Genomic DNA, 23,525 nt, shown 5'->3' with positions numbered 1-23,525 from the left:
AGATCACACTTAGGTCGTCGTACTCGCAGAGTGGAAGCACTGCGACGAGAAATTGCAAATCAGACTGAGGAAGAACGGGCATCAGCACTGTTGTGGAAGCAGATGAAGCGGTTAATTATCCAACAGAATTTTTGAATTCACTCGATCTGCCAGGGATGCCACCGCACGTACTGCAATTGAAAATCGGCGTGCCAATTATCATGTTGCGAAATATCAACCAACCAAAACTTTGCAACGGCACGCGGCTTGTAGTAAAAAAATTACTGAGCAACGTCATAGAAGCAACAATCTTGACAGGACCTTTCAAAGGTGAAGATGTCCTCATTCCTCGCATTCCTATGATTCCAACAGATATGCCATTTCAATTTAAGAGATTGCAATTCCCAATTCGATTGGCGTTTGCAATCACCATCAACAAAGCTCAGGGCCAATCTTTAGAATTGTGCGGTTTAAATCTAGACACAGATTGCTTCTCACATGGACAATTATATGTTGCGTGTTCTAGAGTCGGCAAACCAGACAATCTCTATATCTACACAGACAATGGAACAACTAAAAATATTGTATATCCACAAGCATTCTGAAATTAAACATATTAGAAACATCCGCTTTGTCTTTTCTTTCTTTTCAATTTAACCAGACTGAGCCACAACAACACGTGGCAGGGTACAGCTAGTCTATATAAATAAAAATGTAAATGTTCGTTTGTTCCTAATCTTAAATATCCAAAAGTTCTTCACCGATTGCTTTGAAATTTTGACACAACATTGCATTTGAATACGCGTGTGTTTTTATGTAACTATATTATAGATGGGGACAAAAGTGTGTCTTAGAATCAAAGAAATAGGGTATATAAAAGCCCAGAGGCCTCCTCCAAGCCACTTATGCAAATAGGAGAAAAGTCATTGTGACATCACCAACCAGTAGGCCAATCCACTGCCTCTGCCTTCTATAGATGTCACACCTGTGACAGGTAAAAATATGCTTTTTTTGAAAAACAGCGCCATCTGTTGGACGTAAAAGGAACACATGCTGGTCAGGCTGGAAAATACATAAGCAGCAATGAAGCTATATGGCGAATTCTTTCATTTCCCATACATGAACGAAGTCCAGCTGTCGTTCACTTAGCAGTACATCTAGAAAATGGACAACGCGTTTATTTCACAGCTGCAAATGTGCAACAAATAGCCCTGAATCCACTGGCTACAACGTTAACTCCTTTCTTCACGTTATTGCTACCAGGTGGAAGAACTGCTCATTCCGCTTTGAAATTGCCATTGAACATGCAATTCATTGAAACTCCCACGTGCAACATTTCCAAAGCATCCGGCATGGGAAAAGTGTTGCAAAAATGCAAACTTATTGTTTGGGATGAATGCACAATGGCGCTCAAAAAAAACGCTCGAGCCTCTTGATCGATCATTGCAAGATTTGCGTGGAAACATCAGACCATTTCGGAATGCATTAATATTGCTTGCAGGACATTTCAGGCAAACATTACCTGTAATTCCTCAATCGACACCAGCAGACGAAATAAATGCTTCCCTGAAATACTCTACTTTGTGGCGACACGTAAAGACGTTAAAATTAACTACAAATATGCGTGTCCAGCTGCAAAACGATCGATCAGCTGAGATATTCTCACGTCAATTGCTGGAAATTGGGAACGGAAAGGTGCCGGTTGATCTGACCTCAGGACGAATTTCATTGCCTCATAACTTCTGCAATTTATTGACGTCAAAAGAAGAATTGGTTCAAAAAGTATTTCCCAATATTCAAACCAATTATAAGACTCACGATTGGCTGAGTGAACAAGCTATTCTTGCAGCCAAGAACAAAGACGTCTACGAACTTAACAATATTATTCAGTCTAACATTCAAAGCGAGGCAGTCACATACAAGTCCGTCGACACTGTTGTGGAAGCAGATGAAGCGGTTAATTATCCAACAGAATTTTTGAATTCACTCGATCTGCCAGGGATGCCACCGCACGTACTGCAATTGAAAATCGGCGTGCCAATTATCATGTTGCGAAATATCAACCAGCCAAAGCTTTGCAACGCCACACGGCTTGCAGTAAAAAAATTAATGAGCAACGTCGTAGAAGCAACAATCTTGACAGGACCTTTCAAAGGTGAAGATGTCCTCATTCCTCGCATTCCTATGATTCCAACGGATATGCCATTACATTTTAAGAGATTGCAATTCCCAATTCGATTGGCGTTTGCAATCACCATCAACAAAGCTCAGGGCCAATCTTTAGAATTGTGCGGTTTAGATCTAGACACGGATTGGTTCTCACATGGACAATTATATGTTGCGTGTTCTAGAGTCGGCAAACCAGACAATCTCTATATCTGCACAGACAATGGAACAACAAAAAAATTTATATACCCACAAGCATTGTGAAATTAAACATATTAGAAACGTGCGCTTTCTCTTTTCTTTCTTTTCCATTTAACCAGACGGAGCCACAGCAACGCGTGGTCGGGTACAGCTAGTATAGTAATACAAAGCCTGGAGAAAAAAAGACATATATCACTTAAAATTTACCATACCTACATATCAAGATTCAATCATGTGTGGAAAAGGCTGTCTAATATAGTTATATATTTTTAGGTTAGCTTTCTTCAGTCAAGGCGTAACTTAACAGTTTAGGTATAATCCCTAGGGTGGTTATTGTAAGGGTAAGGTGAGGGTTAAACTGGACCTTGGGACTGGCATGTCTTTTAATTTATGAATTTTATAGTTCCATAGGAAGGGAGATAAGAACCAGGCAGCTGTATGGGGGAGAAGACTGGAGCCAAGCCTATTGCAACTATCCGCTTGTCCTTGAGTGATTAATCATCCCGAGCGGAGGTGTGAAGACTCTCCACGCATCAAAGCTGAAGGGAGGGGGGAAGGAGTGAAAAGAATAGGATAAAGACATCCCTGTGAAGGGAACAGGGGGGTCGTCGGCTGAGATCGGTCTGGGGTGACGTATGAATTGCAGTTGTAGTTTTTAGCTTGCTTGCTCTGGATTCTTACACATTTATGCATGTTTTTATAGTTTTATTCTGCTAATCCCATGTATTCCTACCCTTTTTCTAATAAATGGTCTTAAACCTCATTTCGTGTGAGCCGTGAGTGTCTGTGCCTGGGGATCCGTGCTAAATCCAGTCCAGAAACCAGCAAGTTGCTGGGCGCTCTTCCTTTACAGTTATAGCCCCTGATTATATCAAGTGATCCTCTTTGCAGTCTACTCCTACTTCCTTCAGGAGCTTTTGATGAATTTTTTGCGCTGCTGTCGCGACTTTGAGTGTATTTGCTTTATTATAGTCTGCTAACAGGTCACAGATTATATCTCTGGTGAGCCAGCCTGCTCTTGGCCTCAAAAGGTCTTTTAAAAAACGCTCCCTGATCCCATTATAAAACGGGCACTGTAACAAGAGGTGTACTATATCTTCCACCTCTCCTGAACCACAGAAGCAGAGCCTACGTAAATATGGGATCCCTTTATATTTCCCTTCCAGGTAAGCTGAGGGCGTTGTTTGAAAGTGGAGGGCAGTAAAAGCCCTTCTGAGTACAGGAAACGTTAGGTCTTGTAAATATTGAGGGAAATATTGATCTTTCTTAATAAGGCTAAACCATGGTGAGAAAGCCTGCCTCTGGCTAAAAATTACATTTTCATGAGTATCTACCTCAAAGATTCTATTTCTAATAGTCCTTCTGTCATATTGCAACAGATTCTGTTCATCCTTGACATAAAGGCATGCTAAAGTTACCCAGGAATGTGCCCACCCCCCTTTTATGAGCTGTTCGGTAAAGCATAGTCTGGTCAGATTATTTTCCGTCAAGGTCATCAGTTTTTTTCCATAAAGAATTATTGCTTTGTAAATTCTAGCCTGCATAGAGGACAGCCCTGCTTCCAATCTTAAAAGGGCGGATGGAATCTCTGCTGGGAGTGACAGCAGTTCCTTTAGCGTGTGGTTCTGTACAGTCTCCACCTTTGGGGCTACATCGTGGCTCCACAGTTCCACCCCATATAAGAGATGGGGGAGTACTTTGGCGGTAAATAACTTTAAAATAGGGACTACTAAGGAGCCTCCCAATATGTATTCTAATTGGCAATTGCCCTTTCCCCTACACCTACATCATTACGGGAGTTCTAGACCAACACATAATTTCAGGCTCCCTCCCTGCAAATCCACACTGGGGTGTGATCTTGTCCCATTTGCTATGTTTGCCAGGGATGGTAGGAATTGTGGTCCAACACATCTGGAGAATGTCAGGTTGGAGAGGGCTGGATGCCGAATTCAGCTTCCTAAGAATCTCGACTCTGTTGGTTTTGTCTTTTAATAGCGCAAGCCCTTACGCTTGGCAATTGTGAGGCCAGTGACATCTGGCAACTCAATTTGATTTGATTTTCTGCATTTTTAAACCAGCCAATAACTAAAGTTGTCTGCACAGCGTACAATGTGTTAAAGACGTAAGATACAAACATTAAAACAAAAACAAAAACGCAGCGCAGAATATGATTTTCACGTTGGGAGTTGCGCTTCAGTGCCCTGTGTCAATCATGGCTCTGCTTCGAGACTAGCAAACAGAGAATATGTTAGGCAAAATATGAACCAATTATACAAAATAAAAGAAGTCGTACATGTATATTCATGTAATTATGCAGATTTTTCTTGGCACAGAATTCAGATAGCCTAGATGCAAAAAAAATCTTGGCACAGAATTCAGATAGCCTAGATGCAAACATTTTCTTGGCACAGAATTCAGATAGCCTAGATGCAAAAATTGTCTTGGCACAGAATTCAGATAGACTAGATGCAAAATTTAGTGCATATTAAGTGTCAGAGACATTTCCCATAGTTAAGGCTAAGTAGGATTCTCACCTAAATAGGAGGGCAAAACCAGTTTCAAAACCTGGTTTCCAATTCTGCTTAAACAGAAAGCTTAGCCATATATTTCATGTTACTCTTTAGCCTTTTTTAAGATGGAATTTTATTTTGAAATAAAATGTTAAATACAAAAAAAGTTTGTTTATTTCGGTCATAGACCAGCACAACAGAAAACATCATCACAATAATATTAAAACCCCCAATATACAATAAAATCCATACATAAAATCCATAAAACGTGGCAGTCTCAGCCTTAGTCTAAGGTGCAATAAAATTCTTCAACATTAATTTCCGTTGGCTTATGGCAACCGCACAAAAACTGGCCACTTTTAGAGTAATCTGAGGATTCTGATCCGATAGAAGATGTTTTATGTAATATTCATCTGATCTACCGGGAATTCACTGCAGGATAGAGGTTATAAATGTTTGGCGTAGATCTTGATAAAAGGAACAATACAGCAGAACATGGCCTACTGAATGTTAAATACAGGGAATAACAAGGCAGTCCACACAGAACAATACAGCAAAATCACCAAGGAGATAAAGGAACTCACCAAATTTCTTAATATATAATGGAAATACTTGTGGGACAACAAAAATGTCCTAAGGAGAAGTTCACTAACTATTGGGAAACTGAATATAAAAGTTATATAGCCAAATCATATTCAGAGAAAAATAGGAATCATTTTATTTAATTTAAGAATTTCTAGACAGACTATACAATTACTCCAGAAACTGAACTGGCTATTGGGGGCAGGTGTGTGCAGAGATTCTGGCTTCTACATTACATCTACACCAGTAGCGTTAGATACACCTTAGAAACGGAAGGAGCAAAATAGTCCTGTGCCAAAAAACTTTATTATGTGTCAACACTGATTTATGCAGCACATATATAAAATGAACGTCTAAGGGAAACACTGTGTAATACAAGATTGCACAGTTAGTAAACATATTGCCTAATAGAGGGATGAAGCTACATCATATGGAAATTTCAGCTGACTAATATTGTACAGGATTCATCAGTAATAAACCACTAAACCAGAATGAGGACTCTTAGAACACAGTCTGTTTTACTATGCAAGTCAAGAAACATGTGACCTTCCTAATCCCATGATGAATCAGCCTGAACAGCAGCACTGAACCCTAGCAGCATGACCTTTATTTATTTTATTTTATTTTTTAAAAAATGACCCCCTGAATTGTATTTACAGGTTGCAACATGCTTAATGCAAACTTTATGACACTGCAAGAAGATCCAACACAGGCAAAATGCCAAGAGCAAAAAATAAAAGGCCATTCTACTGGGATTTGGACCGCATTCAAATGCAACCCCAGCCACAGAAATATTCATTTGTCTCTGCCTCAGTTCTATACCTGTGAAATGGGAATGAACAACCTCCTCACAAGAGCAGAGAAGAACCCAACTGGAAATCAAAACAAAAATCCGATATAAAAGCTAGCGGCCAGGGCCAGGGCCAGGGCTAGGGCCAGACTATTTTGCACCCTAGGCAAGGTGAGCTACTTTCACACACACACACACACCAACTTTGATTTTTAAGGACATATGTTTCCTGGAAAAAATAAGAAACACAAAACTTGAAACTGCTAAATTAATTTTAAAGTGCAAAAAATAGCCCAGCTAGATGCCATCAACAATCGCTAATAGAGGGGATGTCACCCAGAGTGATGACAGTCAGAGCTTTCCATAGCACAGCTCCAGAACCCCTAGGAATTCAAGGGCTCACCTTTGAAATATATTGGGTACAAATCAGAAGCCCGTGAGGACTTCTTTTTTTTAATTATTTTTTATTTATTTTATTATTATTAATTAATTAATTTTCTTGTGTTTTGATACTACTGTTTGTTTTATACTTTGATTTGTTTTATACTTTGATTTGTGTATTTTTTGACCCGCCCAGACAGCTTTGGCTACTGGGCGGTATAAATATGCAATAAATAAATAAATAAAGGAAGCACGAGGATTTGTCTTTATCATCTGTTTGCAGTCTATTGTCAGAGTACCCCGGGAGAGTACCTGACAGGAAAAGGTCACATTCCCGTCCAACAACACACTCCCATCCATATCCCCCAACAACTGGTATGTACACTTTTTCCAGCACCACACATAGTATTCCAAGGTCATAGACAATTCCTGGCCCCACTCTTCCAAATTCAGGAAGTATATAATAGCAGGCATTTTAAAGGATAGCAGAATCTAGGCTATATTGCACCAGACATTGGATCACAGCTCAAGCAGCCACTTCTACATTTTTCTTTAGGTCATATATTTTATTTTATTTTTATTTTTTACTTATCATTGCATTTACATCCCGCCTTTTTTCCTCCAAGGAACCCAAGGCGGCATATATAATCCTCCTCTCCATTTTATCCTCACAACAACCCTGTGAGGTAGAGGCTGGGATGAGAGTCTATGACTGACCCACAAGTCACCCAGTGGGTTTCCATGGCCAAGTGGGGACTAGAACCCAGATCTCCTGGTTTCCAGTCTGACACTTTAGCCACTATACCACACTGGCTCTCACATATGTTCAGGGCTGTAGAGTCGTGGAGTTGGAAACAATTCTTGGGTTACTGGAGTCGGAGTCAGTAAAAATGTACCAACTCCAAATAAATTTAAATTGTATAAAGAGTTGCGATATGTCCCTGAGAACCAAGATTGTCCTGGATTCCAGCCAATTCCAAAATATTCTGGCTGGTTGGACAAAAATCCCGGATTCGCAGTCCAGCTAGCCTGAGAAATTCAGACCCCCTCAGCAGATCACCAACAGCAGAGAAAAAGACAGATCCATGTGCCGCCCTTTCCAGAGTGCCGCTGCTTTTTTTTTTTTTGCTTTTTTGTAGTTTTGACTTTGATATCAAAGTATATACTTTAGATTTTTGAACCAGTAGAGAAAGTTGTTCCTGATTTTCTTTTATAGTTTCATATCCTATGACTTTATACTCTATAGTCTTTTGATAAACCGCCCAGAGAACTTCAGCTATGGGGCGATAGAAATGCAAATAAATAAATAAATAAATAAAAATATAACATCGTTTTCAGAGCGGTAAAGCAGCAGTTTCTGCAGCTGAAACTCTCCCCACGGCCTGAGTTCGATCCCAGCAGAAGCTGGATCTCAGGCAGCCGGCTCAGGTCGACTCAGCCTTCCATCCTTCCGAGGTCGGTAAAATGAGTACCCAGCTAGCTGGGGGAAAGGGAATAACGGCCGGGGAAGGCAACGGCAAACCACCCCACTATAAGGCCTGCCAAGAAAACGTCAGCGAAAGCTGGTGTCCCTCCAAGAGTCAGTAATGACTCAGTGCTTTCACGAGAGGTTCCTTTCCTTTCTTTTTCCTTAATAAATAAAATTTAAAAAACCCAGAATGTCTTAGCTATAGCCTTTAGACCCGGGCTTTAATAGGTTAGGGTTCTAAAAAGTTGCATGCTTGCACTCGATGTAGGAAATATATAGGAAATTTATTTCCTATATCGATATATAATTAAAGGAGTCGGAGTTGGAGGTACCATGAATAAAGGAGTCGGAGGTTTTATGTGCTGACTCCACAGCCCTGTCTACTGTCACTGATTCCCAAAAACTTAAAAGTGAGCAAGCAGCCTATTGTCTTTATAATACAGAAAACATGTAAGTCAATGTCTTTAGCCAGAAAGGAAACAAGGAAGGCCCACATGGCATGGATCAAGTGGATAGCATTCAGAAAACAAGAGCAACATATGCGGAGGCCTCCAACTTGATGCCTTTGGGCACTGCTTTTAGCACCTGGCAGATTGTCTGCCCCTCCTGATTATTTTATTTATTTATTTATTTATTTATTTATTTATTACATTTCTATACCACCCAATAGCCGGAGCTCTCTGAGCAGTTCACAAAAATTAAAAACATTCAAAGTATAAAACAACAGTATAAAACCATAGTACAAAATACAATATAAAAGCTCAACCAGATAAAAACAGCAGCAATGTAAAATTACAAATTTAAAACACCAAGTTAAAATTTATTTATAGACTGTTAAAATGCTGGGAGAATAAAAAGGTCTTCACCTGGCGTCTAAAAGCATATAATGTAGGTGCCAAGTGAACCTCCTTAGGGAGCTCATTCCACAGCCAGGGTGCCACAGCAGAGAAGGCCCTCCTCCTCGTAGCCACCTGACTCACTTCCTTTGGCAGGGGCTCAGGGAGAAGGACCCCTGAGGATGACCTTTGGGTCCGGGCAGGTACATATGGGAGGAGGCATTCCTTCAGATAAGCCGGCCCCAAGCCGTTTAGAGCTTTAAATGTCAATACCAGCACTTTGAATCGGGCCCGGACCTGGACTGGCAGCCAATGAAGCTGAAAAAGGACTGGCGTAATGTGGTCTCGTCGGCCAGTCCCTGTTAGCAAGCGTGCTGCCCTGTTTTGTACCAGTTGAAGTTTCCGGACTGTTTTCAAAGGCAGCCCCACATATAACGCATTGCAGTAATCCAAACGAGAGGTTATCAGAGTATGTACAACTGTAGCTAGGCTATCTCTGTCCAGATAAGGACGCAGCTGTTATATCAGCCTAAGCTGATAAAAGGTGCTCTTTGTCACTGAGTTCACCTGTGCCTCAAGTGACAGTTCTGGATCCAAGAGCACCCACAAACTACGGACCAGATCCTTCACGGGGAGTGCAACCCTGTCCAGGACAGGGCAAACATCACCTATTTTTTAAAGATTCTGCAAAGCACAGTGTTAGCCTCCAGTGCCACCTTTAAGAGGCCCTTCTTTCAAGGCCACCACCTTTAGAGGCACATCTGGTGGCAAAGCAAAAGCGGGCCTTCGTCCCTGCCTGTGGAACTCCCCGCTGAATGAGGCTAGCTTCGCTCACTCTCTGCGGTTTTTCTCCCGGGAGGCAAAGGCCACTTTATTCAAGCGAGTCTTTGGTGTGAAGGCAGGTCTTTTGAGCTGGATGCAGTTTTTACTCTGCTGTTCTTGCACCTTTGCTGGTCTTCTATGAAATGAGTGTTAGAGCAGAAAAAACGTGGGTTCAAAAAAGTGATTTTGTGTTTTGTAAGTCAGACCCCCCCACCTCCGCCATTTTGTGAAAGGGCAAACCATTTTGTGAGAGTGCCCACAATACTCTCTCAGCGTACCAAATGTGCCCACTGCTCTAATAGGTTTGGGGGCACTAACACATGTGAGGAGGGAGGGGGATACTGCCAGGCATACGTACTGGTGGTGCCTCCCTTTTCAGCAAGGGTGGATGAGCATAGATCCAAGCCTTGGAGAAGGGAAACAGCTCATTTATGTCTCCCTATGTTTCCAAGGCACCCCAAGGCACTTCCAGATCATCTCGCCACTGTGGAACATCATCTCCACACATACCCTTCAGAGGATGACCAGGAAAGAGATGCTCAGCCTTGATGAACAATGAGTAATGATAACGTTTGTGGTGACACCTCATTAAATGTTGTGCTTCTTTCTGTTCTAGATGGGAAGGTCATGTGTGTAACTTAAATCAATCATCTACTTTTGAGACACATGAAGGTGATGTCATACCTCATTTCCTCAAATCTGAGGCACATCTCCTCTTGTTCCACAGAAGCTCTTCATGTACAGTACTTCCTGTTTTCTCCATAAATAAGGCATGGCCAACTGGCAAGAATTCCTCGAAATCCCAATTAAAGTTGAATCCCTTGCAGACACACATCCTTAAGATCTCTTGGTAGTTAAGACTGGGGCTGGGCAGTTTTATTTGAGCACTTCCCCCGCTGCTCTGCTTTAGGCAATTATTTCCGTTAACAATAAGATCAACAGAGCATTCACACTAATGGCTACTGAACCTACTTCTATGCCAAACAGTTTGCTTCTTGCTAGTAGAAGGGATTTCTCTTATTTGTTGGATAAGGGAGAGAGAGAGAAAATAGAACAATTCCCTTCTACTAGCAGGAATCAACCAAATGCTAGTGCTGTTGAGGAGGTATCTCCAGGCACTGCCTGTCAGAGCAAACAGCACTGGGCCAATGGTATAAACACAGTGACCCTGTTCAGATGACACACTAAGCCATGGTTCACATGACATGCTAAGCCATAACGTTTAGCTCAAAATGCTTAACCACCGGGCTTCGCGTGTCATCCGAACAGGGTCAATAAAAGGCCTCTCCATGCATTCATATGAGGCTTGCATTTGAGTAAACGAGAGTCACACTGCATGCAAGATTCCACTCTGGGGCTCAACGCTGGCAGCGGCCATGAAAGCCACCAGCCACAGTGGACATATGACTGGACTGTGAATTTGTATCTTGGCAAATAAGACTAGGGCACTTCACAGCAGAGTCATATGCAATGGCTTTGTTCAGCTGAAGCATGGGCAAGGGGATGCTACTTACCGTATTTCTTCAATTCTAAGACACACCTTTTTTCCCCATATAAATATCTCTAAAAATGGGGTGCGTCTTAGGTGTATTTTTTTCTGTTGGTGGTACTGAAATTAGTGTGCGTCTTACAATCGATGGCGTCTTACAATCGAATAAATATGGTAGCATGCATTTGGAGCAGAATGGGGCCGTCAGCAGCTCTAAAAGACAAATCTCTAGCACAAGGCAAACACAGCAAGCCAGACTTCCCCAACATGGTGCCCTCCAGTTGTGTTGGACTGCAACTCCCATCATTCCCAGCCAGTATGGGAGAGAGGGCTCAATGGCAGAAGAGACATTTTGCATGGAGAAAGTCCCACATTTAATCCCTGGCATCTCCAGGTAGGGCTGGAAAAAACTCTTGCCTGAAACCCTGGAAAGCCATTGCTGCCAGTCAGTGTTGACAATACTGGGCCAGATGGACCAATGGTCTGACTTCGTATGTGGCAGCTTCTTATGTTCCGTGGCCAATGGCCATGCTGGCTGGCAATCATGGAATTTAAAGTCCAAAACATCTGGAGGGCACCAGGTTAGGGAAGGCTAAAATAAGCACAGATGACTTCAGCCTTCCCCAACCTGTTTTGGACTTCAGCTCCCATCAGCTGGGAATTGTAGTACAAAATATGGAGGACACCAGGTTTGGGAAAGGGAAAGGCTGAACTATGGCCCAAGCTGAAAGTGCTTCTAGCACAACCATGAATGTCTCTCCCATGTATGTCTTGCTGAGCCTCTAGGAAATCAGCAGACACCCTGCTCAGGTATCAGAACTAGTACAACTGATGGCCACCAGGCCCATGGTTACTGGCACCATCCCTCTGAAGCTCCGTCCAGAGGGAGCCATAACTTGCCCAACTCTTGACAGGTTTTCAGAAAGGGGATGGAGAGATCTCTCTCTCTCTCTCTCTCATCAGAGCTTTCACAGTCTAGACCAGGCACTAAGTGTACTCTGGTGTGAGTTTAGCCAGAAAGGTCCACCTGTGTTTGCCTGTTGCTGTTTGATTAGCTGGCTGTGGCTATTGTAATGGTATTTTAGTTACAGTTATTTTTAACTGGACTGTCTGTGAAATCTGCTTTGCAGGTTGGCCAGCCAAAAAAGCAGGATAAAAATAGTGCTATATATAAATAAAGTGTATCTGCTGCAACAGTAACGGCAAGTGACTGTATGAGTGGGAAAGGCCGGGAGTCCACCAAAGCGAAAGGAGAACAAAACTCTTTTCAGAAGGAAAAACCAAGTAGCCAGTGCTTCATTGAACAATATCCTCCTTCTTGGCCTCAACTTTCCCCTTACACAGGGAAATAATCAATCATTCATCAGCATGACACTTTGTGTTTGCGCCACTAAAGAATGACCGAGAGTAACCTCCACCTCAGGAAATTACAACTATCTCACTGAGACAAAGATCCCACATGCTTTCTTCATGGCAGCATTACTCACTTGGGTGAAACCCAAAGCTATTTGAAGTGAGGACAAAGGCATTTTCTAGGCCCTTCCAGGGAAGAATAAAACATACCCCCTGCACATCATTCTAAGCGGTGCGCTGGCCTAACACCAGTCCAACTCAACGGGCAGAATATCTCCACTACCACCCTTGTAATTTTGTTTTCCACACCAAACAAAAAGCAACATCCAAACCAAGGAAGGACTGTAATGGGCCTGTTCAGACAACACACTAAGCCACTAGCCCTTTTGCAGCAAATAGTTAGTGAGTATGTTTAAACTGTGGTTATATAGCCACTATGATTAGGAATGGTCCACACAACACACTAAGTCATGGTTCACGTGACACACTGAGCCATAATGTTTAGTTCAAAATGCTTAACCACTGTGGCTTAGTGGTGTCATCTGAACAGGATTGGTATTTTAGTCCAACCTTTCCCAACCCGGGCTGCTTGCTGGGAATAATGAGAGTTGTAGTCCAACGCATCTAGAAGGTGCCAAGTTTGGGAAAGTTATTTTAGGACACAACCCTATGCAGGTTTAGATAGAAAAAGAGGCTACAACTCCCATGCTGAAAGCAGTACGTCTTTTTTCTGTCTAAACATGCATAGGATTGTGCCTATAGTCAATTATCCCAGTCAACAGGTTCAAAAACCTTTATTGATTAATTAAAACAGTATCCCCCCATCAACCAAATATCAGATATTATATATCTTAATTCAAACTCAAAAATACAGGTGTCAGCATGTGTTTAGAAGATGCATTTATTTTCGCCCAAACACGAGAGGAAATGCCTCTTCTAAGATTTTGGCCCAATTCAGACATCACACCACCAAACTATGGCTAAGAAAACTTAAAGATGGTTTGGCTACATGTCTTAGTTAACAGACCTCCAGAGACTGCTGTGCCCCAGAGACAGAAGTGAACTTAGGAAGTCATAGAATAATAGAATAGTAGAGTTGGAAGGGACCTATAAGTAGGGTGACCATATGAAAAGGAGGACAGAGCTCCTGTATCTTTAACAGTTGTATTGAAAAGGGAATTTCAGCAGGTGTCATTTTTATATATGGAGAACCTGGTGAAATTTCCTCTTCATCACAACAGTTAAAGCTGCAGGTGCCCTGCCCTCTTTTAAATCTGGTCACAGTATAGCTGCAGTATAGTTCTTGCAGCTTTAACTTTTGTGATGAAGAGGAAATTTCATCAGTTGCGACATGTATACAAATGACACCTGCTGAAATTCCCTTTTCTATGCGACTGTTAAAGATCCAGGAGCCCTGTCCTCCTTTTCATATGGTCACCCTACCTATAAGGCCATTGAGTCCAACCCCCTGCTCAATGCAGGAATCCACCTTAAAACATTCCTGTCAGATGGCTATCCACCTGCCTCTTAAACGCCTCTAGTGTGGGAGAGCCCACAACCTCCATAAGTAATTGGTTCCATTGTCGTACTGCTCTAACAGTCAGGAGGTTTTTCCTGATGTCCAGACAGAATCTGGCTTCCTGTAACTTGAGCCCATTATTCCGTGTCCTGCACTCTGGGAGGATCGAGAAGAGATCCTGGCCCTCTTCTGTGTGACAACCTTTCAAGTAATTGAAGAGTGCTATCATGCCTTCTCTTCCCAAGGCTAAACATGCCCAGTTCATTCAGTCTCTCCTCACAGGGCTTTGTTTCCAGACCCCTGACCATCCTCACTGCCCTCCTCTGAAGGGAACCAGTACTTCGCATGATTTGGAAGCTATGCCTCTATTAATGCAGCCCAAAATAGCATTTGGTTTTTTTGCAGTCACATCACACTTCTGGCTCTTGTGATCTACAACAATTCCAAGATCCTTCTCGCTTGTAGTAATACTGAGCCAAGTATCCCCCATCTTGTAACTGTGCATTTGGTTTCTTTTTCCTAGGTGTAGAACTTGGCATTCATCTCTATTGGAAGAAAAAGTGAGAGGACTTGAGCAGCGAGTGTCCAGCCTCCAAGGAATAAGAAAAGGCAAAGAGTTCTTAGACAGAACGGTGGAACTGCAACAGCAAAGAGAAGCACAAAAGATTGAAGAGCAACAACAAGCTGAAGCAGAAGTGGAGAATGCTGAGGTGAAGAAAGCCAATGAAATAGAAACTCCTTGGAAAAAGGTGACAGGAGGAGAAGAACTAGAAGACATTCCGCACCAGTAGAACCATTAGTTATGTAACCACTTTCAGCTGCTGGAGGATGAGACTGAAAGGCAGCCTGCACAGGAAGAATTACAGCCGGCCCCGTGCAACAGTGAACAAGAGGCAGAAGGCCAGTCGACCAAGAAGAAGAGAAGAGTAGTTGTTGTGGGAGACTCCCTGCTGTGTGGGATTGAAACCCAAGTATGTCGTGAAGACTCATGGACTCACCAGGTATGCGGTCTCCCTGGAGCACAGATTAGAGATGTGACTGAAGGGTTGCCAAAGCTCATAAAACCCACTGACACATACCCTTTTCTTCTCATCCATGTGGGAACAAATGATATTTCCAAGCAGACCTACAAAGAAATCACGTCAGACTTTGAAGCTCTGGGAAGGAAACTCAAGAACTTTGGGGACCAGATAGTATTCTCATCCATCCTCCCAGTTCTTGGAAGAGGATTAGAAAGGGAAAGAAAAATACTCCAGGTGAATGACTGGCTACAAAGGTGGTGCCGACGTGCGAGATTTGGATTCTGGGACCACAGGCTACACTACTTGGAAGATGGTCTGCTGGACGGGCTGGGTTGCACCTCACAAGGGCTGGGAAGCATGTGTTTGGCCACAGCATGAAGAACCTCATTAGAAGGGCTTTAAACTGAATCCTACAGGGGTGGGAGACGTAAGCTTCAAGACAACAATGGATGAAGGCTCACGCACCATAACACAGAGAACAGCTCCAATAGTGCCCCAAATAGTGTTCATAACAATGCAGGAATGAAGTCAGACTATAAAGCACATGGTCTTCGATGTCTATATACTAATGCCCAGAGCATGGGAAACAAACAGAACTAACTTGAACTCTTAATACATGAAGGCAAATACGACTTGATAGGTATAACTGAAATTTGGTGGGATGACTGCCATGACTGGAATATAGCAACTGAAGGAAATAACTTGTTCAAAAAGAACAGAAGAAATAGAAAGGGAGGTGGAGTTGCACTATATGTTAAAGATACTTATCTCTGCACAGAAATACAGGAGAATGAGCCTGGGAGCCCCATCGAGAGCATCTGGATTAAAATAAATGGGGCAAGGAATAAAAGGAACATGATAGTTGGAGTCTACTACCAACCACCCAATGAAGGAGAAGACGAGGATGAAACTTTGGAGAAACAAATTGCCAGTGTTTCAAGGAAGTGCAATGTAGAAGCGATGGAAGACTTGAATTACCCCGATATCTGTTAGGAGACAAATATTGCCAAAAGTGGCCCTTCCAAGAAATTCCTGCCATGTGTGGTTGATAACTTTCTCCTACAGAAAATAGAGGAGGGAACTAGAGGAACGGCAATCCTTGACTTGTTATTGACCAATAGGGATGACTTAGTGGATAAAGTGGCAGTTAGGAGAACTCTGGGGGAAAGTGACCACGTCATACTTGAATTCTTGATTTTAAAGGAAGCAAAAGCTGAGTGTGGTTCAGTGGTTCCACTGGTGCAGAGCGTCTTCTAGTTCTTCTGCTCCTTAACTGACACCCTTTTCCAGAGAGTTTCTTCTTCTTTGGCTTTCCTCACCTCAGCATTCCCCACTTCTGCTTCAACTTCCTCTGCTTCTCTCTGCTGTTGCAGTTCCACCATTCAGTCTAAGAACTCTTCGTCTTCTCTTATTCCTTGGACGGTGGGCACTCGTAGCTCAAGGACACTCAATTTTTCTTCCAACAGTGCAACCAGCTTGCACTTATTGCAGGTGTGCACCATGTCGCTCTCAGGCAGGAACACAAACCTTGAACAAACCTTCCAGGTCACCACCACTGGAGAATCCTTTCTAGCCATAGTCCCTTTTTGTTTCTGCCTTTCTGACTATACTGGAATAACCTGTGCTTTGTCCTGTCCTCCCTGAAGGTTAACAACAGAGTCCCGTACTATATGGGTGTGTCTTACAAGAACAAAAAAGCATTTTTTGTTAGGGACCTCCTTCTTGACCTCCGCTGCTGAACCCCCCTGACAAACTCCTGTTAGCTCTCCGTGTTTGCTCACTCTGATGGCTCGCTGTGTAGGAGCTGGCTTCCTTATGTAGCTTCTAGTTCAGCTGGGGAAGCTCCTCTTCTCTGCTCAGCTAGGAGTTAGGAAACAGAATGAGTCTCCCCACCCACTCAGCTGCTGAGAACAATCAGGCTGCACCCTTTCAGGCCCAGCAGCAGCTCTCATGACTCGCCCCTTGACTCAACACTCAGGAGCACATGGCAAGCACACGGCATCTTTGAATAGGCAACCCCCTGGATTCACTTGAGCCAAGCGCTGCAAGGACAGAAAACAAGAACACCTTTAAAACATCATTTCCCTATCATGCTTTCGGAAGGTTAACCCACAAATTGAGTTCTAAGCTATGGTTCGTACAAACCACTGTTTGCCTGAACTGAGCCAGGGCCTGCTGAGATACATGCATTCTCTAAAAGCAAAGAATGTGATCATTAATTGATAAAAGTGTATGATCAATCAATTAACATCTCTTTAATCAGACAGCAGCCCTACTTCATGCAGTTATTACTGAAGAAATCTCACCATTGCTGGACTTTGAGAATGACCAGTCTCCTTCAAGCCTGGTTGACAAGTCATCTTTGTCCTCCGCAGAGCCATAAGGAGATCGGCGATTCCTTACAGAGATATTGTCTTCACCCACCATGGTAACTGGCTAAGACACTATAAGGCAAGGGAAAATTAGTTAGCATAAAGCTCCTCACTTTTTTGTGATCATGCAGTTACTGTCCTTAATGACAGTATAACAAGGACTCTGTACCAATAACCTCAGCTTTTTTTTTCTTTTTTCTTTTTTTAAAAAAGCAAGTTCCTAGCCCTCATGGCTGCCAGGAAACATTTTTAAAATGCACGGCTTCAGATTGATGAAAACTGCGAAATTAAAGAAAGCCGTAGGGCACAGCACCTGTTCAAAACACAGATGACTCTAGTCCTAATCGAGGCTTCCTCTCATTTTCAAAATACGACGAGCAACACACAATAAAAGGTGTAATTGCGCAAATGTTTTCTGCCATTATCTTTGTTTCTTCAAAGTTGCCCCAAAAGATCATTCATCATGGCCCATTTTACCACGTTCACTCCTTGAGTTCAGAGCGTAGGGAGAATTATCTGACACGCACCTCCCTCCCTCTCACTGTCACGGCCTTAAGAAGCAATCAAGCGGTCCCCAACAAGTAGACTGCCTATATGCTTCCGGTCGGAATTCAAGGTGCTGGTAATGACGTTTAAAGCCCTAAACGGCTTGGGACCTCGATACTTGAGGGAGCGCCTCTCCTTATATATGCCTGCGCGAGACCTTAGATCTGTTGGAGGAGCCCTTCTCCGCATCCCACCAAAGCAGCATATACGCTATGATGGGACAAGGGAGAGGCTTTCTCTGTGGTGGCACCCTGCCTGACTGTGGAATGCCCTCCCCTCGGAGGCCCGATTGGCACCAACATTGATTGCATTTCGATGCCAAGTAAAAGCATGGCTTTTTAACAAAGCCCTTGATGGTTAAACTCACTGGCACGTTGTTTTAACTGTTTTAACTGCTTTTAAATTATATATTGTTTTAACTTGGATCATGGTTTAATTTGTTTTTAACTGTGTATATTTATTGTTTTATACTGTATGTTTTTATCTGTACGCCGCCCTGAGATCTTAGTGATATAGGGCGGGATATAAGTATTTTAAATAAAATAAAATAAATAAATAGAAGACATTTCACACTTATTCTGCAACATCCTTCTTCAAGAATGGTTTGTCACAGGGGTGGGGAAAAAAAACCCAGTTCATCCCTTTAAGAAGCCTTGATTTATGAACTTAAGAGTCCTGAGAGTTGAAACGATTCATCTGAGTCCCTTTACTTGCCTTCATGTTTCGGGGTGCTGGTGGTTGCCATCCGATTTTAAAAACTCTTCTCTCAACTGTGATGCCTAGATTACTATATTTTAAGGATAAATGAAGATGTAAATGTGCTACAAGACACATTTGTCATGCAAATTACTTGCATGTGTTTTAACCTGTTGGATGTTTTACTGTGGTTTTAATTTTTGTGAACCGCCCAGAGAGCTTCGGCTATTGGGCGGTATAAAAATGTAATAAATAAATAAATAAATAACTGCAAATGTGCCCAGGCAGCCCAAGTTACCACTTCCTTGTATCACACAGGCATGCATAGGAACACAAGACAGAACAATGCAATGGCCCATAACACCTACAACATTTTTTAACAGCCACCTACAGAAGCGCCCTTATATGCAAAAGCCAAGGTGAATGACAGAGCACTCAACTTCCTGTATCTCACTTTTATGCCATTTTTAACACATTGGTGCTGAAGCTGGTTGGGTTTTTTTGCAAGCCTCGCATTTTTAATTCAAATATAAAAAACCAAACATTAGCTATTCTTCTGCTTTTTATCCCACATTAGGATTAATAAGAGACTCATTCCAGATTATGAGCCACTCTGGGAACCAAACATATGACATGCAATAGCCAAAGCTGTCATTAGCTAGGCACACCTGTAGTTTATCCACAGAGTGAGCTAATAGCAGCTGAGGCGGGGGCATGATTTAGAAAATGGCATGCAGGAAAGCCTTAAACACCCCCTCTCCCGGCACTCCTGGACTTCTGAACAAGAGCAGAACCCGCTGTGCTTGTTTTAAAACTGTGTTAGGTGCCCTGTGCAGAAAGGCAGGATATAAAGTGAAATGCTAAATAAAAATCTCCTGAAATCATCTGCAATTTAGCATCACGCCAAAACTGCACTGAGCTGTAACTGACTATGTCAAGGCTGCCTGATTCAAATCAAGATCATTCTAACTTATATTATTATTACTATAATAATATAGTTAGATAATGTTTTAGAGTGTATAAGATAACTCTAAAATCTAGCAGGTAGATCAGTATTATCATCTCTACTGAGGGCAAGAGATTCTGGCTTGCTTATGGTCACAAACTAAGCTCATGTCACGACACGGGCAAAGTTCATACCAAGGATTTCCTGACACACGTACGTTCAGTCTCTTGGCCATTAAACTACTCCAGCTCAGTTATAAATAATCAGTTATTCCAATCAGGGCAGTTTATTAACTATGTGCAAGAGGAGAGAATCTGCAGCACCAAGAGAAAACATGGCTTTTTAACAAAGCTTTTAATGGTTGAATTCACTAGGCACATTGTTTTAACTGTTTTAATAGTTGTACTGCTTTTAAATTATATATCGTTTTAACTTGGTTTATGGTTTAATTTGTTTTTAGCTGTGTATGTTTACTGTTTTTATACTGTATGCTTTTATCTGTACGCCGCCCTGAGATCTTATTGATATACGACAGGATATAAATGTTTTAAATAAATAAAATTGTGGCTGCACATTATGCTTGCACAATCCATTGTGCAACACATTGCACAAGCATAATGCTCTATCAAAGGATTCATGGAGCTACTTGAGTTTGAGGAATATCACCATCAGATCCCAGTCTCACTGCTTTGACCTACAACTCCCACCATCCCTCACCACTGGTTATTCTGGCTAGGATTGATGGGAGTTGTAGGCCAAAACATCTGGCGAGCCCCAAGTTGGCCACCCCTACTATAGAGCATGTATTAAACACATTTTGCTTAAATTCTGTTTTATTTGTAAACAAGGAAAATTACTGTAATTTTAAGCTATAAAAGTTTGGTTTCAAAGTTATGTTTATCCACACTGGGCAAAGTGTTGTGACGTCCCAATTTTTCTGCAGTTGTTCGTCTCCTGTGACTCTTTTTGCCCAGAGTTCCATTACAGTCTCCACATCCATGGCAATTGTCTCACTGGCCTGACTGGGAAAGATGGAAGCTGAGATCTAACTGGAGGACACATTCCTTGAGCTTAATTTTGAGCAGAAGAACCCAATGTCCCTCAGTGTTAACACCTCATAGCCATTTAACACTTGCATCTAAGGAGGGGAGAAGATAAATGTTGCAACCACAGGAGAATTGAAAGAAACTGCAGGAAATCTGCACATTAAAGAAACAAAGGAGGGGAGAGGTTAACAAGATGTACTGGAAATCACAAGATGCCCAGTGATGAAACCACTAAAGCAAGCAAGCATGTTTAATTTAGGAACAAGAGTACCAAGAGAGAGTAGAGCTGTTTTCAAATACTGAAAGTGCGCCCTTTTTCGCTTTTTTTTTTTAAAAAAAAACACAAAATGGCTTATTTGGGCTATGTCCTGAGAAGCAGAGATGAAGTGAAAAAGAGGGGACACTGGGGCCCTAATTTCATCACCTTTCACTCTTAAGATCTCAGAAAGGGTTTAAACTGTCAGAAAGCAGAACTAGTCCGGATCTCATGGAAACAGCCCTGAAGAAACGGACTGAGAAAAGTTGCCTTCTTATAGGAAACAAGGTAAGCATTTTTGGCAGACTTTAATCCTGCCCCTTTGACTGTCTGTGGCCTTAGCTAGACCTAAGGTTTATCCCGGGGTCGTCCCTGCCTGCTCCCAGGATATCCTGTGTGTCATTTACATGAACAGGGATGACCTCGGGACGATCCCGGGATAAACCTTAGGTCTAGCCAAGGCCTCAGTCTGTGTTCTTGAGATCTCAGAATCATCCCATTTACAGAAACCCCTACTTCAGCCAAGATCTATTGTAATTCTCCCCCTGCTTTGTCTTTCCAAACTTTGAATTATATATTTTGCACTGCAACAGTAAAACATCCTATCATGTTACTCTTGCCTTTCTGCATTCCTTTCCAGAAAAGCAGCCCTGTGAGTCTGTAGTAGAAAAAAACACACAAAGAGTTTTGTGGCACCTTAAAAAGAAACAGATTTATTGCTGCGTAAGCTTTCTTGGAGTAGAGTCCACTTCAGCAGAGGTATGAAGTGTTATCTCCAAAGTCTGGCAGGCACAGAGATGAGAAGCAGTGAGGTCAAATGGCAAGGCAAAAACTCCACAGATTGCACTTTTCGTATTTCATAGCCATTTGATCCCATTCCTTTCCACAATTTTTCTATGTCTCCCAAACGGAGCGCATCTGATGATGTACGCCAGCCCAAGAAAACTTAGGCCACAACAAATCTTAAAACTGTACTCAATGGGTTGTATGTAGCCCATCCATTTCAGTGGGCCTACTCTAAGCAGGCCTAATGGATACAACCGTGTTTAGACAGAAAACAAATTCTACAAGTCCCAGTATTCCCCAGCTAGCCATAGAAGGTGAGGGATGCTTTGAGTTGTATGGCTTTTTTCTTTCTAAAACATGCCTAGGATTGCGCCCTTAAATCTTCGAGGTGTATCACAAGACGGTATTTCCCCCCTGCATTAATCGTTGTCTTTGTCTCACCCTTCCCTCTGTTGTCTCCCCAACCCTGACGATTAATACTTAATTTGTAAACTCTTCGGGGCAAAGCCCATCTCGTGGGATGGGGAGGCACCTCTCATTCTATAAAATACCACGTATTCCAATGCATCATTCCAAACAACGCTTGTTGAGTGAAGGGGTGATTTAAAAAACCTAAATAAAACCAAGCCAGAGGCCCTTTTCCCTTCTCCATCCTCGCGCTTTCCCTGCCTTCCAGGCCTCTCCTAAGAGAGGTCAGCGCCCTCCGTTCTGGTTCCTCGTGGCAGAGGGGTCATGTCCAGCCACATGGTCCTTTGCCTTCCCCTCGCTGGCTCGGGAAAAACGAAGGGCACCCAGCAGAGAGACCCTTTGCCCGTCGCGACGCTCCCAGGGCTGTACCACCCTCGACTTGTTTGAGAGTAAATTTACTTGGGGGTAAAAAAAAAAAAAAACACCCCACAAACCCCGGACCGCAGCGGGGCTTACTCGCGAGGAAGCATGCGCAGGCTCGAGATCTTCCTATGCTTTTCTGGTTTTCAGAGCGGGCGAGGTTCAGCCTTTACGCACAAGGGAAGGGGGCGCAGGCGGGCGGGCAGGCAGGCGGGCTGGCTTCCTTCGCTCCATCTCCCTTCCCCCCCTCCACGCCGTTTGTTAAAGCAGGGGAAGAGATCCAGAAGCGTGCCGCCGCCCCGGTCGTTACCTTAAACACCAGCCGGCCGGATGCCTCCACGCGTCTGGCTGCCGCGCTCTGCGTCGCCTCCGGCGCTTGCGGCTTCTCCCACGATGCAGAACCAAACGCTCCGCCCGGCGCTTTTCTTCCTCCTGCGCCTTCGTCACGGCGGGGTGGGGAAAGCAACCCCACACCCAGGACGGCGAAGGCAAGCGCCGCTGCCCATTGGCTGAGGGCTCCCGGACCGGCCGCGCTTTGGCCACTGGCTGGCTGCTGGGGCGCCGTGGAGCTCGTCTGGAGGGGAAGGCGCGCTGACGGCTAGGGAGGAGAAGGTCGAGCTTGGAGACGGAGGGAGGGGGGCTGGCAGGCAGGAGATGGGCAAGGATTTGGGGATCGCCGGCGCAATGACTTCCCCCTGGCTCAATGATACCGCTGGGGAGGGCGGAGGGAGGTCGAGAGACCTGGAGTGGAAAGGGCCGGGAGTTTCCGTTCAGTCGGTCCTCAGTACAAATGCCTGGGCTCCGAATTCATCGGGTGTCTTTTGCACTCGTTTCCGGTTAGTGCAACTCATGCTTCCAGTAACAGGAGTAGGAGTAGATGATGATGATGATAATAATAAATAATAATAATTATAAATTAATAATAATTAAT

At 43.2% G+C, this 23,525-nt stretch overlaps 1 protein-coding gene across 1 annotated transcript in view; it reads right to left on the bottom strand.

Annotated features, from left to right (window-relative positions):
* SOAT1 (sterol O-acyltransferase 1) overlaps positions 1 to 23,011 on the bottom strand; it is a 55,439-nt gene extending 32,428 nt beyond the window's left edge. The window contains exons 1-2 of the mRNA XM_063134184.1: positions 22,905 to 23,011; positions 17,425 to 17,562 (exon numbers count right to left, since the gene is read on the bottom strand). Of these exons, the coding sequence (XP_062990254.1) occupies positions 17,425 to 17,545 (121 nt within the window). The 5' untranslated portion in view covers positions 17,546 to 17,562; positions 22,905 to 23,011. The remainder of the gene's footprint in view (positions 1 to 17,424; positions 17,563 to 22,904) is intronic.
* Between the last annotated feature and the right edge of the window lie 514 nt (positions 23,012 to 23,525).

This window comes from Elgaria multicarinata, chromosome 1, assembly GCF_023053635.1.
Source record: "Elgaria multicarinata webbii isolate HBS135686 ecotype San Diego chromosome 1, rElgMul1.1.pri, whole genome shotgun sequence".
Classification (NCBI taxonomy): domain Eukaryota; kingdom Metazoa; phylum Chordata; class Lepidosauria; order Squamata; family Anguidae; genus Elgaria; species Elgaria multicarinata.
This window is presented reverse-complemented; position numbering and strand designations above follow the sequence as displayed.